At 39.6% G+C, this 18,529-nt stretch overlaps 1 protein-coding gene across 2 annotated transcripts in view; it reads left to right on the forward strand.

Annotated features, from left to right (window-relative positions):
• The window catches only part of PTDSS1 (phosphatidylserine synthase 1), a 28,587-nt gene that overhangs the window by 637 nt on the left and 9,421 nt on the right, over positions 1–18,529 (forward strand). For both annotated transcript variants that reach the window (XM_030971894.1, XM_030971895.1), the window contains exons 2-8: positions 4,941–5,032; positions 6,528–6,572; positions 8,701–8,825; positions 11,826–11,984; positions 14,544–14,695; positions 16,600–16,741; positions 17,662–17,774. In XM_030971894.1, coding sequence (XP_030827754.1) covers positions 4,941–5,032; positions 6,528–6,572; positions 8,701–8,825; positions 11,826–11,984; positions 14,544–14,695; positions 16,600–16,741; positions 17,662–17,774 — 828 coding nt within the window. The remainder of the gene's footprint in view (positions 1–4,940; positions 5,033–6,527; positions 6,573–8,700; positions 8,826–11,825; positions 11,985–14,543; positions 14,696–16,599; positions 16,742–17,661; positions 17,775–18,529) is intronic.

Genomic DNA, 18,529 nt, shown 5'->3' on the forward strand with positions numbered 1-18,529 from the left:
GGGCTTTATTAGGCTATCGAGCAGCCCCGCGGTGACATCACTAGTGTAGATGGTTTCCCAAGCGTGCGGTGCACGGCAGTGGCTGTTCTGTGGCCCCGCTTCTGTACCCCACACTGTCTGTGGCCAGTCTCGGCTTGGCTCAGGCCCTGGCACGGATGGGCTTAGCAGGGCTCAGGCCCTGGCACGGGTGGGCTTAGCACGTGTGGGCTTAGCAGGGCTCAGGCTCTGGCACGAGTGGGCTTAGCCACATCCTTGGCGCACCACAGGGAGGGAGAGCTCTGTGGGCATCACCCCTGCGGTCATCCATGGCCGTACTGCCAGGAACGGACAGGTTTTCCGGGAACCTTGCTTTGAAAACAAGGGGTATAGCAGTGCAGTCCGAGGGGTATCCTGCATGTTTTTTGAAGTTGTGTGTACTTTTTATTGCCTCCCACTGGATGTGAAGATGATTGTATAATCGTCCTGTAGACTAAGTTGTGTAGTATGTAGGCAGTGATTCCTGCGAGGTTTTGGCAAGGTAGTGCAGTGCATTTTAGACTCATTTAAACTTTTGTGGCGTTGTGTGTACACAGTCATGGATTTCAGTGGTCTTGTGGCTTAAACTCTGATGGTGGTGAATCCCCCCTTGAAAGTGACCTTAAAACATTAATTTATGACAACTCTCTTGATGTAAGAAGTTTATTTTTTGTCGCTAAGCCTGATACACAGTTCAATGTGTAATCTTGTCTTATTCTAAGAATCCAAATGTTTCGTTTTCATCAGCTGTGAGATAATGGCCAAGCCTGGCTTGAGTTGAGACAGGGGCATAAGGAAAAGTAACATAGTGTAACTGCAGATGGTCTGAGGTGTGCCTTTTCTTGTTTCAACATGTGTATGGCCCCAAGGGAGATACTTTTGGGGAGCACATCCCTAGTTCTACTTGGATCCCTTCTTAACTCCAAAATCAGAGACATATTTCTGTGCTCTGTTACAATGTTTAATTACAGACCTTTGGTGCAAGTGCTCCTCTTCCCTTTGCCTGATCACTTTTCCCCTGAAGGGCTAATTTAGGTCAAAGTTCTGACTCACTAAGAAATTTTCATCACAGTGTCATTCTGGAGGATTAATGGATTGCTCACCTTTGGGGAAGGAATTTTGCCATTAATTCTTTCAAGCAGAGGGTGAGCTAAGAAGCAATTTCAGCACTTTGGAGTCTTCTAGGCCCAAATAAAATTGCTTCACTTCTGGGATGTTTGTTTGCATTTTTCCAAGAGGATTGCTGGTGTGTCTTTCCATTTGTTTTGCTGTCTTTCTAACTGACTTCTTCAGTTTCATTTTCTTCCCTCTATCTCTGCCTCACTTCCTGTGCTTAAATACCAGTTGACTTCTCTTTAACTGTCATCTATTTCTTCTCAGGTTGTAGAAGGTACTCTGATTTTACTTTCTCCCCTCTCCTCCTTCTGCTATTTTCAACTATTGTAGGAGTTTCATAGATCTCCTGAGTGATGCCAGAGTGCTGCCTCTGGGCCTCATTTGGGACACTATCCAAACCATGTACACTCTTAGAGAGACTGGGGAAGAGGAGATACTTTCCCACATGCTTTTGCAGTCTGTGCTTCTTTCCATCAGTTTATTGCATTGAGTCTACACTGACTCATGCAATAAGGTGGTGTTTAAGTTCATTTTCCCACTTGCTGGGCACAAGGCCCTGTAGACTTCCCTGTAAAGTGTCACAAGTGGTTCTTTGCTTCCCCTGTGCTGTCAGTTGTTCCGTAGCTCTCTTGGGCACTTTGTTGAGTGGGGGATTTTCTATGATAGATTCATGCTGATGTTGTCAAGTAAAATTTATTTTTTCAGGAACTTCACCATAGACGGAGGAAATTCTGTGTTCCCTAAATTCTTGTCTCTTCTATAATTGCTTTGTGTCAGAATTATGTGGAGAGTTCTGAGGAACTTAGAAAATGCTTTTCCCTTGTGTGTAGCAAGCCATACATAACATGAAGTCCTCCTTAGGATCACTGAGAGCGGCTGCTACTGTCTTTGAGCTGACAGATAAGGGTGAAACTGAACTTCAGATAGCAGGAATCTTCAGGTATGATGATAATAATAACAATAATCCAAAAGAAATGTGATTTTTAATTTTTCTATGATAAAGTAGGGAATAAGGGTATTCTGTTCTTTAAAGCACATCCTTCTAGTGCTTCTGACAATGGCTGCAGCTTCCTTGGTTGTTTCCTGCTGAATGAGCCAGACAGAGGCTCCACTGCTTCCATCCTGTGCCTTGGGGCAGAGGTGGGGAGTGGCTCTAGTTTTGCTCTCCTCTTCCACCCTAGGTAGAGGAGTGTGGCACTCTGAGCCCAGAGGCAGCCTGCAGGAGTGAGTCCTGGAGGATATATTTTGTGGGACACAACAACAGGACTGAGAAGGGTGACAGACTAGTGGCTTCTGAGATGAAGCTGCCTGGGTTTGTGGAAGCAGGAGTAGGACCTGTAGGATGCAGGGCTTTTGTCTTCCATGTCTCTTGATTAATGGGCTTGATTAAACTGGATTATTGTGTATTTAGGTTTGGCTGAGTTTATGGAAGATGTTTTTCCTCTTTCTTCCACATTCCAAATTTAGTGTCCTAGCTATTTTTTCCTCAATTGAGTTTCCCCCCCCAGCTTTTTTTTTTTTGGTGATGTAATAACTCACTCGTTGACATTTTTGTAATCTACTCATAAAGAACAGAAGAGGGATAAAAATTATGCAGTTTTTATGCACTTTGTTGTTTTTTTTTAATTTCTTCTCTAAAAAGCCACAGAATTGATAAATGCCCTCATAAAGTGGGTTAAAATTGAGAGAATTTTCATCTGTCCTCCCGTGTAGGCATTGTAAACCTTGCTTCTGCTGTATGGATGCCTGTATTTCAAAATCGGAGTCAACAATTCTTGGGCTATGTAAGGAGATGATTTAGCACATTTTCCCAATTGCAGCTTGTTATGATTGCATCTTTCCCTTTGGCATTCCCCAAAATAGTTCTTCCAGGTAAACACTATAATTCTTACACCAGCTAGTGTACAGCAGCAAGTTTCTTGCTCACACCTGTTCTTACCTGCTTCTGGCAAGAAGATTGGGTGTCTATCCCTTGTGAAATGTATCTGCAAGCCAAAGTAAAATGCCTTGCCACTCACTTGGAATGCATTGCAGTTTAACAGTGCTTACATCTTTGTTGATTTTGAGGGGAAGTGATGCCAACATGAGTAGGAGAGCTTTTCTGAAGCTGAGTAGTACTCAGAATCCTGATATGCAAAGGAGAGGACTTTAGTCTCACCTAGTGCAGCAGTTAAGTGGTGTGATCACAATGTCTTTCACTTCTTTGTTGGCTGTGATGAATTGATGTGATGCAACTGTAGTTATTTGTGCTATCTAAGAAAACCCAAAACCAGTTCATCCTCTTGGTGGCAGCCATGACAGAATGTTCCAGTGTGTTATTTACATGTGTTAAAAGAGGGATATGGTTTTGCTGTCTGAGACATCAGAGCTGGAGGCTCTGGCTAGGAAGTGCACTGGATGGTGTAAGGTCTTGGCATTGCCAAGGGAGTGTGAGTTAAGCTCTGGGACCTGGAGTTTATAGCTGGCATAAAGTGTCAGCCTGTGCATCATGGCTGCTGGAAAATGACTGGTAAGGCTGAACTCAGCTGGTTTTGAAAAAATGCTGTGGGGAGTCCCTAAGGCCTGCAGAGAAACCATTTGTGTTTAATGCACTTTTTCCTTCCATACATTTAAACTAACACAGTGCTTAAATGCCTCACAGTGCTGAAAGCCTGCTGTGAAGCTGTTAAAGTTCAGTTTTGAGGAAAAGAAAAATAATTTGGCTAAGTGAGTAATATTTTCTAACTGCAGCAAGTATCTAATGTGGAGGGCATTTATGCTGTCATGGATTCTTTACTGAACCATCCAGAAATGTGACAGATGCTCTTCCAGGAAGAGCTTTACACCTTCCAAGCTTGCTAGGAATTCTTTTATTATTGTGTTGAGAATAAATAAACAAATATACTCAAATGAATAAACTGATCCTAAGTGCATGCTAACTACTGAGATAGTAAAACTTTGACTTTAGTTGTAGTGGGTGATATGAAATACTCACTGTTTATACTATGATAGACTGAAGTTTGTTCTTTTGTATTACTGAAGTATCCCAGAAGCTGTCTGTTGGTTAGAAAAGTTAGGTGAGAGTTATTTTGTTAATCTTCTACCTGCCTGAAAAGAAAGAGCTCTGTCAAGTTTGCCTCAGCATTCCAAACTGAATTCTTTGGTCTCACTTCTGCCTATAATGTAACAGCAGCACAACTAATGCATGATGCTATATTCAGAGCTTCGGTTTAATAGATCTTAAAGCAAATTGATATTTTTCCTTGGATCCTTTAAGTTGTGCTGTGTCTCTGTTACAGATTCTAAGCTGTACATTCATTATTTCTAAAGACTGATTATAATCATTATTTCTGTCCTCATCTCAGGCATTTGATGTTGAGGATAGGCAAAGGGAAGTGAAGGGTATTGCAAGTAGCACCAAAACAGCAGAAGGAAACCTAGGAATTGCATCCAGGCTTCCAGAAGTTTTAGTTTAGGTGTAAAAGTAAAAGTTGCTATGTAAAAGTAATTCAATGATGTTTCTGTAAGTATTAAAGCAGGAAGATTTTTTTCACCTTATGTTAAATTTGATCGTTACTTCTGCACTCACTTCTATCAATGCTAATGGCTTGCGTGTTTACTAAATATTTAACCCTCTTGTAAGAAAGAGACACCCAGAAGTGTAGTGTAAAAATCATTCAGTGCAATTACTGTCTTAACTTGTAACATAATGGGCATGCATATTTCTTATATTTTATTTCCTTGTATTCTTTATTTAAATAATATATCTTGAGAGCCTTTTGACTTCATCCTTTTAATGTAGTTTATAACTGTGTTGTCTGTCTCTTTAGGGATGATTCTGTACCAGAGGATAATATTTGGAGGGGTATCCTCTCTGTGATTTTCTTCTTTCTAATCATCAGTGTTCTAGCTTTTCCTAATGGTGAGTAAGGTTTATACAGCTTGTTCTTAATGTTTTTTAAATGTTTCTCTTTATTGCCACTATATTTACTTGGACTTTTATTTAAATACCAATTTTCAGTGTATTTTTCTTTACCCATTGGAATTCTTTTATGTTAAGGAACAGTCTAAAAATGGGTTGTAGTCATACTGAGCAGAGATAAGTGGTATTTATAGCTTGCTATTTATAGTCTGTATTTAACAAGGAAGTTAAATTCTCAAAATCAGTGTCCTATTTGCAGATGTGCAGTTGCAGATCTGATTGTAAGTAATGATGCTAACAGACCCTTAAATAATGTTTAGGAGGACTTTCCCTCAGTGTGTTTCAACAGAAGTGTAATTCTAGAAGTTCTCAGACACAGCACCTTACCAGAAGATAGTAATAGAAATGGTTTAAGTTGCATTTACAATGTAAAACCACAGTTGCTCAGTAGAAATTAAAGCTGGATAAAAGTTTTGGTAGTTGTGTGAGAAGCAGAAAGTACAAAAATGTAAGAATGTTTCTGTGTCACTTAATTCTGTGGAAGAAATGCTTATACTTGGTTTGTCTGTTTTGGTTTTTTAATTTTTGCTTATTCCTGTCAGCAAAATAGTGATTCTTGGGTTAAGTCTAAACTGTCTCACAGTTGGCAATGTTCAGTAAAAAACAGTGACCATGTTCAGGGCAGCTTTGTACTGCAGAGTTGGGATGTATTTTTCCCAGATGTTAAATTTCCTGTATGCATGCTTTTCACAAAGTGCTGCCTGAAAAACTGAATGACAGAGAAAAAGGAGCTTGATGCATACAGTGGTGAAAGAGTGGTCTGCAGTGTGTGCTGAAATATTTGTTGAGACACTTCTTGCTACCTAAATGTATGATTCATCTTTACATGTTTTCCAGTTTCACCTGATTTACCTTCTCTGCTGTTCACATTAGCTGAGAGGCTTTTAGTCTAATAAATCAGTTTCATCCCTGGCTCTAAAGTAAATAATTTGACACCGGTAAAGAGCATAGGTGTGTTCTTTCTTGTTAGCTATATATGATGCTCAGTTTGGAAATTTCAGGAGGCCTGTTTGGTAACATTTCTTGTTGGTCTGAAGGCTAAGGACCGTGTTTCTTGGTTAACACAGACAAATTTGTATGGGATATCTTAACTGGGAGCAAGCTGCAGTCTGGAAACCAAGTCAGGACATCCTCAGGTGACACCTGAGATGTGGTGTCTGCTGAACAAACAACATGCTACTGTTCTGGACATAACTCTATAAAAACAGTGAAAAATTGTCTTCATGTTACCAACTGGCAGTCTCGTTTTTCCACTCTGAAATCTGCTGAGTTTTTTTTTTTAACAGCATAGAGCTCCAACATTCCAGGTGTATTACATACTTTGATGAAGAACTGATCCATGCTCGTGCCAAGTAGTCATATGCAATGATTCAAAAATAAATTTTGTGGTTTTTACTGACTGTCTCCTAATAAGCTTTTTGTTTGCTATCTATAGGACCCTTTACACGTCCTCATCCTGCTCTGTGGAGGATGGTTTTTGGTAAGTTTGTGTTTCCAACTTTTGCATTGATTTTGCAGGACCTGCCTTTTTTAGCTTTCTGATGAATGGAATTGTCATGAAACATAATTGTGTGTCAAACTTGTGTGAATGTTACTTTCCTCCTGCTCCTGAGCAGTTGCTTATAACCTATTCTTAGTTATGTCTGAGAATATCATTGTAGTTACTCTGTATTGGGATGGTGTACATGAAATCACAAAAAAGGGATCATTCATTCTGATACAGTTTTAATCCTGTTTTGTGCTTCCCAATCTCCTTCTCCCACACCTTTCCTACTGTCAGCTCTTCCAACCCCAGCTACTGCATGCACTGTCTGATTTTTAAACACAGTTGAGTAGTTGGTTTCTTTTCATTATTGGCAAAATATGCTGTTACTTTATTTGTTTGCTAAATTGTAGCATTGCATAGGTTAAAATTTATTAATATTCTTGACATGTATATATTCATATTCTTAACTTATTTTCATTAAAAGTACCTGTAAAAATCAGTTGCATTTACAGTTCAAAAATAATTCTGTTAGCTACAAAACTCAGAAGTGAAATCCTGCTCCTTAAACATCTGAATTACACAGTAAAATAATAAGGAATTTTATTTTCAGATAATTCAGGGTTCACAGAGCATATGCTAGACTGCACATTTGATTATTTTAGGCAGAGTGAATGTTCCTCTCTCCTGCCACCTTATATCTAAAAATAAGTAGGTTCCCAAAGTAACTGATTACTCATCTGTTGACATTGAGAGGATACTGCTGATTAGACAGTACTCATTAAACAAGCCTACTTCTTGGAAAGTTTGGGAAACACTACTCCTACTGCAAACACTAGGTCCTACTGCTCACTTCAAGTTTCACCATATGTAGAGTGAAAGGTCATTCTCAATGTTGATACTGTCAGAGCTTGACCCCTGTGCTTTTGGGAAAAGGCTACATGCAAACTCAGGAGCAGCATTTTTCCCTGTGTAATTCTCCTCCTTCTGGTGTGGTTCATTTAGCTGTGTTTCAGTTCTCTGACCCCTTCAGTAGATGAAGGGTGGGACTGGTGCATCCTCAACATTTCCAGATGCACCCTGGCCTGCAGGCTGTGCTTCATTTAGGGGGGTGACGTCTGTTGCCCTTGTGTTTCTGGGAGGGACTGCACAGAACCATACAGATACTTCCTGTGCGTGTGTGTGTCTCTGAACAAAAGTTGCTTTCTGGTGTACACTGAGGGCTATCAGCATGTGAGTCCTGGTTATAGTTTAAAAGGCCTTTTTAGAATTGCTGCAGTTTATTTTGAATGACAGATCCTAAGTTTATTCACATTAATCTTTCTGTCTTCCATGATATTGCTGCAGGATACATTTAAGGCTCTGGAAATAGTGTTTGTATGCCTCCTCCAAATGTGGTCTTGGATATCTGGGAGCTTGTGAATAATGTAAAGATATGGTCCTAACAAAAACTTCTACCCACAGAGCTACACCTAGGACTCAACTTCTAAAAAGTTTTTCTTTTTTTTAAAATAATCCTTATTCAGACTGGAGGAGAGAAATGGTACTCCTGAATGCAATCATGTTTCATAATTTATAGTGGTGTGAAAAGAGATAATCATATTTATCTTTAAAAGGTTCAAGCAGCAAACTTTCCAGCTCACAAAAGTAATTCAGACATGCATTAGTTTATAATTACTCATTATTACTAGCACAGCTCAGAATTGCCAGGTGGCATTATTAAATTCATCTTTATGTTGAAATCTGTGTAAAGGCTTAGGGACTTACATTAGTGAGACCAAGAATACTTAAAGCAAAGGGACTGGGCTGATGCAATCCTGGATCCTAATGTATCTCTTACTAAGGAGCTTCCTGATCACAGCCTTGTACTACATGTGTCTAAATTGATTAGACTGATTTTGTTCATGCAGTTGAGCATGTGTTGTATCACTTGTCACAGGAGGGGATATGAAGGGCTGAGTGCTCAGACATTGCTATCTGACTGGTGTCTCTTCAGCTTTTCTGTATGTAGCTGCTGCGTATAGAAATTCATTTGTAGAACAACTGTTTGGAAAGAGCTTTTTGAATTCTGTGTTCCAAGCAGTTTTGTGAGTGAGCATGATTTTAAAACTGAGTCTTTTTGCAGGTCTTAGTGTGCTCTATTTTCTGTTCCTGGTGTTCGTGCTCTTCCTCAACTTTGAGCAGGTAAAAGCAGTGATGTACTGGCTGGACCCTAATCTTCGATATGCCACAAGGGAAGCAGATATTATGGTATGTATCCATGGCACTTTATTGTACATACTTTAGGCATGTTTTATATGAGTGGGAATGGATAACTCTGAATTTGTTGCCATGAGCAGTGCAAGTTTCTGCCTATACTTGACAGAGTCAACAAGTCCTTTGTGTCAATAGTTTATTTACACTGAAATCAGCTGGTGTGAAAAAGTGTCTTCTCAGTATTTTTTTTTTTTTTTTCTAATGTAGATGTTTGGATGAGTGTGCAATTTGGAATAGGATATATGTTTGCAGTGGGGTAGCTTTGGATGCTTTTTGGTAATAGATATGAGGATGGATACTGAAAATAGACTTAGCAAGGTAGTATCTAAATGAAGCCTGTATGGTATGTGTCCCAGATCAGGGTTTTTGATGCCACAGTGCTGCAGTCAAAGAACTTTGGTCTCATCTTGTTGCTCTGAGCTTAGTACATTACTGTCGTGCTATGGAGCTTGTGGAGTACGTGTTTGTATGGCAACTGCAGGACTCTGCTCCCTTCCAGTCAGTCAGCAACTGAGCACTGATGCTGTTACCATTGGGAAATTGCTTCCATAGACCATAACCTGGAGTGGCATAGAAAGCCAGGCTTGTTCTTCTGCTCACTGAGCAGCTTGCAAAGAGTTTTCCATATGGAGAACATTCCCCTTCAGGTGGGGACACAAACACAGAAAGCTGAGCTTGTAAAAGGAGGCCTGGGAGAAGGGTGTGAGTTATGCAGGGAGGCAAGCAGAACACTGTGTGAATAGTTGGGCACCAAGCAGAAGAGGAGGCTGCATGGGGAGGAAGGAATCACCAATCTTGCCCTCTTCACTATCGCATCAAATTACTCTTCACCATCTGACCAACATGCTCCCTTGACCACCATGGTCATCTGTTGACTGCTAGGTGCTTCTATAGGGCTCATGCCTCATGAGTAGGGAAATTGACTGGTTGTCTTTCACACGTGGCAATTTACTGCTTATGCAGACCAAGGCACAGCACCTCATCAGCAGTGGCTGCAAACTCGTGCCCTGTAGTACATAGGGGAATGGAAATCCTTACAGGGCAGTAAGCTCATGTTGGCTGATTGATAGTGAGGGCTGCATGCAGGCTCCTTGCCTGGAAAACTGCATGCTTCAGGTATTGCACCTCAGCCTGTCAGCAGTACGTGCTGTGCAACTCTGGGCTGGGACTTTGGGTTCTGCAAGGAGCCTCCTGTGCTGCTGGAGAGGTGAGGGCAGCCTGCCCTTAGGATGGGGAGAGGGCACATGGCTAAATGGAGCCCCAGCACCAGTGTCAGTGGTGTTGCTGAGCAACAAAAGGGTGCTGAGACACGGAGTCTGGTGGTTTGTCAGATTCACCTGGCTCTCCTGTCATCTAAATCAGAAATGGATTCTAACTAGGGAAAGACTAGTATTACTGCTGGCACAGAAGCACAGTACAGCAGATTCCCTGACTGTAGCAGTCAGTGGACACTTGCCCTGGTCTGCTTTGCAATCCAGATATTGTCATTGAAGTTGGAGTAAATTTTTTAAGTGCAGCTGTAATAAAGGCTGCAGCTTGGTTGCTTGCACAGGACTAGCAAAGTTACTTGGGTATAAAAAAAGTTCAGCACATTTCACTGTATGACTGGCAGAACTGCAGCTGGAAAAATGAGATAGAGAGGAAAAAGTCCCAGTAAAAATAAAAGAAAAAAGCAAGACCTATGGAAAAAACCTTACTTTTGGAGTAGCCTCATTGTGTTCACTCATCATAGGTATCGTGGTGTAGCCTGCAGCTTTTGTGGTGTATTCCATGCTTCTCATGTTGGCAAAGGAGCCAGTTTCAGTTCTCTTGGTGCACTAAAGTTGCAGGTTTACCATCCTTAGAACAGGTGGTGCACCTTTCTCTGGCCAGCAGCGCAGGCACAAGAAAGCACCAGCAGTAAGGGTGACTTACAGTAACCTATGCAACTCCTGTCATCCCACAGTGGGACTTAGCTGCCTGCTAATAGACAGATTTATATGAAATTGTGCTTTCTTCTCTTTGTGGTGGTCAGGATTTAAATCTTTCTCTGCCATCTCATCTTCAACTTGATTAGTGTTCATTTGTGTAGGATTAGCAATAGTTCTGGCCTGAGAGAATTCCTGATTTAACAGCACTTAGCAGTGCTGAGTTGTCACCTGCAGGTGGCAATGTGTATTTTAAGAGGATTGAAGAGCAGAGATTTTTTTAAATGTGTGTTTCCTGTTAGGAATAATTCAGTTTGTGCCCAGTGATAAGACAGAGCCCCACAACTGCAGCCTCCTGATGGCATACACCTTTTATTTCTTTTGGGGCAGTGATTTCTAGCACTTGCTGTACAACATGTTTTGAGAACCTGGTTGCTTTGTCATTGGTGACTAGAATATTAAGTAGTATTCTTAAGGAATCTGCTGCTCATCCGTGAAAAAACGTTTGCAAGTTCCCTTTGATCTTTCCCTAAATTTTTTTCAATCCAAGCCTGTGACTGAACATCCTCAGTATGAATGGGTTCTAGGAAATTGCTTTCATGAGGAAAATAAGACAAAAAAGATACTCAAGTAAACGTTGACATGAGTAACAGTACCTCAGAAACTGAGGAGGATTAGCCACTGATGAGCCACATCTGAATACCAGACAGCATGAATGTGGAGAAAGATGGTTATTTCAAATCAAGACTCCAAAGAAAGGCAAATAAGTATTTTCTGGAGTATTGTTTGCTGGTTTTATTGTTAAGGATTTTATTGGTTTTGTTGGTTCTCTGTCACTTAGGAAATACATGCTTCTTCAGGCACCAAGGTCCGTTCTGTTTCCCTTTAAATTAGAGCTGTACTGTGATGGCACTGTGTCTTAATACTGGAAGTTTTATGCCACAGTTTAGAAGGACAAGAAAATGAAATAATGCTGATTTTAATACCTTATAATTCCAGGCTTAATGCATTGGGTGGAACGATGTTTCTTCTTAAGTTCTGTGTTGATGGAGTAATTTTGTTCTGGGTTTTTTTCTTTTCATAACAGGAGTATGCAGTGAACTGTCATGTTATCACCTGGGAGAGAATCCTCAGCCACTTTGACATATTTGCTTTTGGACATTTCTGGGGCTGGGCCATGAAGGCTTTGCTGATCCGCAGCTATGGGCTCTGCTGGACTATCAGCATCACCTGGGAGCTCACTGAGGTAGGCCACTTCCATCTGCATTATCAGCAAAGGGAAGAGATGTGAGTTGGTCTTGGGGGAACAGTGAATGTTAATAGAAGGATGGCTCGCTACTTCTCAGTATAGGTTTACATTTTAAGTTTTATAAACCAGATGCTGAGTAATTTATGCAGCTGAATGAACAGACAACAGCAAGCTGGGTTTTATGTAAGTGATTTATTATTGCTTGAATAGAAAGGAAGTCTTGGTCAGCCTATTTGTGCCATTCATAATTTATTTTCTGCTGTTATGGGGATCATGCTACTTTTTCTACTTCGTGTATTTCCTGATTCAGAGCAACTGTTCTCCTTTTTCACCTTGCAATATCTGTGATCTGCTCTCTTGGTCCCTGTACGTCATATACGACAATATCACACATTGTGTATAGTGATGCATAATGTACAGGTGAAATGGAGTTGAGGGATCTTCTTGATGTAAACACCTGAACTTAGTCTTTAAAATCAGTTTTCTGTAAAGCTTGCTGTCTTGAGAATGCTTGACTTATCTGACAAAGCATTTGTAATTGAGAAACATAGATAAGGATTTATTTGTCTAAAATTAAATTTTGGGTTTGAAAATCCTGGTGCTGTGAGTTCCTCTTCAAAATGTGTTTTTGTTCTGTGGCATTGAAGGATACTGTGTTTTTTAAGCAATTTTGAAATTCCCCAAGATTGGGATTTCACAAGTACCCATTCACAGAAAGCACCTCAGCTAGTAATTGTACTAATTTTTTCCCTCTGGAAAACAATGTATTGTGATTTGTTTCACTCATACTCTTACTGTTCATCACACAACCCTTGTCTTCAGTTTGACATAGCATCAGCTTCCCTTGTTGGAAGGCAGATTATTGGAACAGATATTATGTTGGACAAGGTTCAAAACACAGGTATGTAATCACCACTCAAATGGATTTTTGATAAATCAGATAATTCAGGAGAGTAATTAGAAACCTCCAGAAGTTATCAGGGCAGTTACTTAGGGATTTAGCTGAGTATTTCCTATTAGCATTCATGGATTGCAGCCAGCTCCTTGTTCTGAAATGGGAAGCTTGGCTCATGCTCCATACTGTTGGATTAAAGTTGGGGAGCAGGCGGACCTTGGTCTCTCATTGTGAGAAAGCAGCTAGAGAACCTTAGAGGCTGTCAGGCTAACACCTGTGTTCTGGGTCTTGCTGCCTCATTATCTGTTACTTCTGGTGTCTTTGCCTGGATGTTACTTACATTTGTAGGCTATTGCCCCTCTCAGGCCAAATTAATTAAAATATGGAAGGGAATCTTTACCAGGACAATGAACAACGCTGTATCACTTGGTTCCTGAAGAGAAAGTCAAGTTTTCTTTTTTGTAAAGGTTGAAATCCGCATAGCTTTTCAAAGAAAAACAACTGCATTTGATACATTTTTGCAAGAGTTTTCACAGGAATTGTCATTGCCAGTATTAGTCACTGTGATGTACTGTAAATGAGTCAGCATTCATTCCTGTTGTATACAGAAAACATCCTTGTTGCTTTTCTCAAATCTGATTTTTTTCAGTACTTTATGCTTACATCTCTGAACAAAAGATACTTTATTACAAAATCATACCAATAATCTTCCACAGCCACAGTGTACGTACATTAACTGACAAGAATTGCACTGTGTTTGTGGAGGTACATTCTTTAGTTTGCTATGTTTTTTGTTAATTATCTCATTGAGTGTTGCAGAGGGACTGCTTAACACATGGCTGTCCATAGGTAACTTTTCCAGTCTGTTTTTTTGGATTGCAGTGATTTTTCTCCTAGAAAAAGAAAAATAAATTATTTTTCTTAAAGGAGAGAGAGAGGCAGTGAACCTGTTTCTAGCTCTTGGTAAAATATATTTATATTTTGCCTTAACTCTGGCCAGTTGTTCCCCTCACTGCATCAGCAGAGTGGAATGTCCTCTTAACTTCTTGAGCCATTCTGTATTAAATATAGCAGCAAAACTCACTGAAATGCTGTTGAACTCTTAATTTTTTTACGGTCACTAAATTTCCTGAAAACAGAGTTTTGAAATAAAGAAGTCCTATGTCCTGACCACCACCATGCCTTAGTACTGACAGCTTTTACAAATGCATCCATTTACTTGCTGCATCTTGTTGCTGGTTTAGAAAACATACTAGTTAAAACTATTTAGCAAAAATGAAACAAAGATTCTCTTAATTTTATTTTTTAAAGCACAAACCACCTTATTTCCTCCAGGAAATGCAGTTGTTGTGCTTGTTTCATCCATTTCTGTTAATGTATCATGTATCATCTTTGAGAAGCCAAGAGCTGCATGATATCCTTATATACAGCATAGCCTTAATAGGAAACAATGAGAAGAAAACCTCTGATGCCATGTGTGATTCTGTTCAAGGCCTTCTGAAGTTCATGGAAGGATGTCCATCAAATTTCAGTGGCTGTGGCTCATGTCCTTGAAGTATGCTGTGTACTGAAAAGCTGATTTTTGAATGTGTACTTTAAAAGTGAATTTATATTAATTCTGTGCTGTTCCTCACCCAGAGTCTTTTTCCTGTATTCTATAGCTCTTCTTCATGCACCTTCTGCCTAATTTTGCTGAATGCTGGTGGGATCAAGTCATTTTGGACATCCTGCTTTGTAACGGGGGTGGCATCTGGTTGGGCATGGTAGTTTGTCGTTTCTTGGAGATGAGGACCTATCACTGGGCAAGCTTCAAGTAGGTCTAAATTAAAGCTTGATAAGCCTTGTTTTGCATGTAAAAAATAGCATGGAATCTGCCTGTGCTAACAGTGCTGTAATTTTATTTTAAATGTTAAATATCAGTGTCATAGTAATGTTCCTGTATGTAAATGTTTCTAAATGTGACTCTATATATGATTTTCCTTTGCAATTTTAAGTTACAAGCATTGATGCCAATGGACAATAGAAAATAGTAAAGCTATTTGCATTTTCAGTTTATTTTGTATGCATAAAAGTTCGAGGAAGTCAGGGAGCAAAACAAATTGTGATTGTTTTCTCATCCTACATTTTTAACTAGGTTGGGCTCACCTTGGTGAGCCATTAGTGTGGCAATGTGTCAGCACTAGTTGTAATTGCAGTGAGGGCATGGGGCTGATGGTATCTGTGCTGTGAATTGCTTTACCTCATTGCTGACCTTCTAAAATAAATGGAGTAATTGTAAAATAAAGAGGCATTTGCTGTGTAAGAGGGCAACAGCTTATGGCCTAGTATGTCAGTTCCTAGCTGTCCAGGTGTGGTTTCTTCCATAGCTTTTTGCCCCTCTCCTGCCTTCTTCCCTGCTAGCTGGTAGCAAGCATGGATATCTGCGTATTACCAATGATGTGCATGAAACAGGGTCAAGTGCAGTGAATTGCCTTGAGAGGTGGAAAAGGAACTCAGATCTTGACTTCCAAATTTGTACCTCGTGTGACTTTCTGTTCTGCTGTCTTTTTTTACTCACAGATTTGTTAATTACTCTAAGAACTATCCAGCCTTTAGTCTGAATTCGGTTCTCCTGCATTTCTATTACAGTTGATGGTCCTTCTGTCTTTAGAGGTGCTCACTGAAAGTTTAAACAGGAGACTATCTATGGCACAACTAGTCTTTACTGTCTTTATGAAATAATCTTTCCTCATGTTCTTTTAAATGCATGAGTAGATTTTTGTGACCTTTAACATGAAGATGCTGCTTCATGAGAATGAGAAGCTTTTGCTTGTGCCCTTTTAGTTTATTTTTTTTTTCATTTAATAAATACAGATCTTAAAGTTTAGAAGATTCTCCCTAATCTAAGCTCTCTCTAGCCTAGAAGAACACAAATATTTGAAATATCAAACCTGGGAATTTTTTTGATTTTTTTTTGTCTAGAAGGGCCAGAGAAATAACAGGGTGAAAAATGGCTTCTAGTCCTGCTAGTCTTTCTTAGCTGCTGAGTTTTTCTTAGATTCTGTCCTTTGGATGCTGTTGCTCATCTGAATTGATATTATCAAAAGTAAGAATCAGTAACACGTCAGATGAGCCTGCATTAAAATTCCCTTTCTAAATGGCATTTAAATGCTTTCTAGCTTTTAACAGTGTTATCACTCCTCTCCAGGAGGTCCACATGCATCTGCTATCAGAACAGCAGGGCTTATGTGTGCTGGAGGTGTAGTATTATCAAACCTCTGGGGCCAGTCCCTGATACAAATAATGAATAATGAATCTGACAGATTCTTGAAGGATTGATGTCAGTGAGCTCTAGAACAAGGAGTGTTTGGGGTAAGAGCAGTGGTAACATAAACTAGGAAGAAATAACTTCTAGATTTTCCAAGGAAGTTGCAGAATTGCTGTCCGTGTTTCTTTGTGAAGAGAATGATAAATGTGTTTTGTAGTTAGTTACTGAGCTATTGACTGATGATAGAGAAGGGCAGATTTTTCTAGCAGAATACACACCTTGACTGAAATGCTTAATAGATTATTTTTCTGAATCCCCCCTTGCCTGGTACATAGTTGTGTCTGAGAAGATCTCTGCTGACCAAAAAAATGTGCTTGTTCCTCAGAAACATCAGTAACAGAGCTGTTGCTTTTTTGGTTTTTTCCCTCTGGCATATTCCTTGTATTTACTCCAGCCATTATTTTTCCCAGGGACATTCACACAACCACAGGGAAGATCAAAAGAGCTGTGTTACAGTTCACCCCAGCCAGCTGGACCTACGTCCGCTGGTTTGACCCAAAGTCTTCATTTCAGAGAGTGGCTGGAGTCTACCTTTTCATGATTATTTGGCAGGTAAGAAATCAATTCTGTGAAATCGGAGCTGCTATCAGCTCAGTTACTTGCTGCCTATGTTGGACTAAAAAGTGTTCTGATGGACTGTATGTCTGTTACTGAAGTACACAGTTAAATGGAGTGATGATGAGGAATTGGACAGGGCATTTTCATGGGAGTTATGTGGTAGTTCAGGAGTGTAATTACAGAATCTGTGGAAAAAGCCAAATGTTACAGATTGCTGTATTGGCTTTTTGCAATTGACACAGATTTAAAAACTGTTAGTCAGTAGAGTTTAGGGGGTGGGATTTTAATTTATTTTTATTTTGTTGTGTGATGTGACAGGAGATTAAGTTTGGTTTGTGTGTGGGGTGTGTGTTTGTTTTGCTTTGCTTTTCTTGGATTTTTTTTCCTTTCCCATTGACTGTTAAACAGATCAGTCAGTGATACTTAGAATACTGTCATTGATCCAGCAAGACTCTATAGTGTGTTACAAATGCTTTAAAATCTTAAAACTAAAACTTTTGTGATTTTTAAAAAAAAATTCTTAATTTAGTGTTTTAAAGGAAAACCATAGATATTTGATATAGTTGTTTGAGGTGTTGTTTTTTTTTTTATATATGATCTCTTCTGCTTCTCTCCCAAAATTGCCTTGGTTGTTTGTACTTGATTTAGGATATGCAAGCTATCAGAAGACCTCTACAGGGTGAATTAGTGTCTGGTCCCTTAATGAGTCTTGGGAAAGAGAGCAAATACTTTGATAGAGGTTTCTAGGGGAGAATTTTTTGTTTTACTAGTATATTACATGCTTGTCCTAGCAAAAGACACAGCAGGAATTCCTTATGTTTTAGTTTCCATACTAATCTGTGCACATTTTCTGTACTAATTCATTAGGAATTATGTAAGTTGAACATTATTAACTAGCTTTTTTTTTGATCTAGCTAACTGAGTTGAACACATTCTTTTTGAAACATATCTTTGTGTTCCAAGCAAGCCACCCTTTAAGCTGGGGGAGAATTCTCTTCATAGGAATCATTACTGCACCCACTGTAAGGTAATTTTTTTGCTTGAGTGTTTTTTTTCAGTTTAAAGTGGTTTAACTTCTAGGCATCCAAGAACTACATATAGTTTGTGAATAAGTATGGCACATTTCACAAAATGTATGCTTTTGCCACCATAAAATGCAAACCAATCATCTCTTGTCAATAAAGTGTACTTCCTCACAACTAAACTAATGAGGTAAAATGTACATAACAACTGTGTTGCCATAGGGATGCAGAGTCAGTCTGTTCCTTCTCCTGTTTGTGTAGCATCTCCTTGTTTTGTGAGGTAGCTGCATATGTTATCCTTGAGGACTGCATGTGAAAATATTCCAGTTAATGAGTCAGGTGCTTCCAAAAGTGTAGATGAGGAAAACCAGAGCTGTTGGTTTTTCTAACAGCTCCTGATTGTGATTGAGCAGTGGCTTATTGTGAAAACAGAACAGTATTTATGCAGCATTGACAACTGTATAGGAACATGAATCTGCTTTTGGTCATGCATGCCATTTTACCTTGTTAGCAAAGTCCCTTAATTTTCTTTTTTTCCCCATTCCATAGATGGAGCTAGACAGAATGCACACAGATCTGAAGTTAGAAGCAGAGAATTCCCTGTTCATGTCCAAAGTGATGTTACCTTGGACAGTTAAATGGCAGCCATGAACTGGTTTATTCCTCAAATAGTGTCTTAAGTTATCTGCAGTGATTTCACACTATTAATTAAATCACTCAAAATACCCTGTGAGCTCTTGTATAGGTGAATTTGTACGGC

The sequence above is a fragment of the Camarhynchus parvulus genome, chromosome 2, assembly GCF_901933205.1.
Source record: "Camarhynchus parvulus chromosome 2, STF_HiC, whole genome shotgun sequence".
In the NCBI taxonomy this organism is placed as follows: domain Eukaryota; kingdom Metazoa; phylum Chordata; class Aves; order Passeriformes; family Thraupidae; genus Camarhynchus; species Camarhynchus parvulus.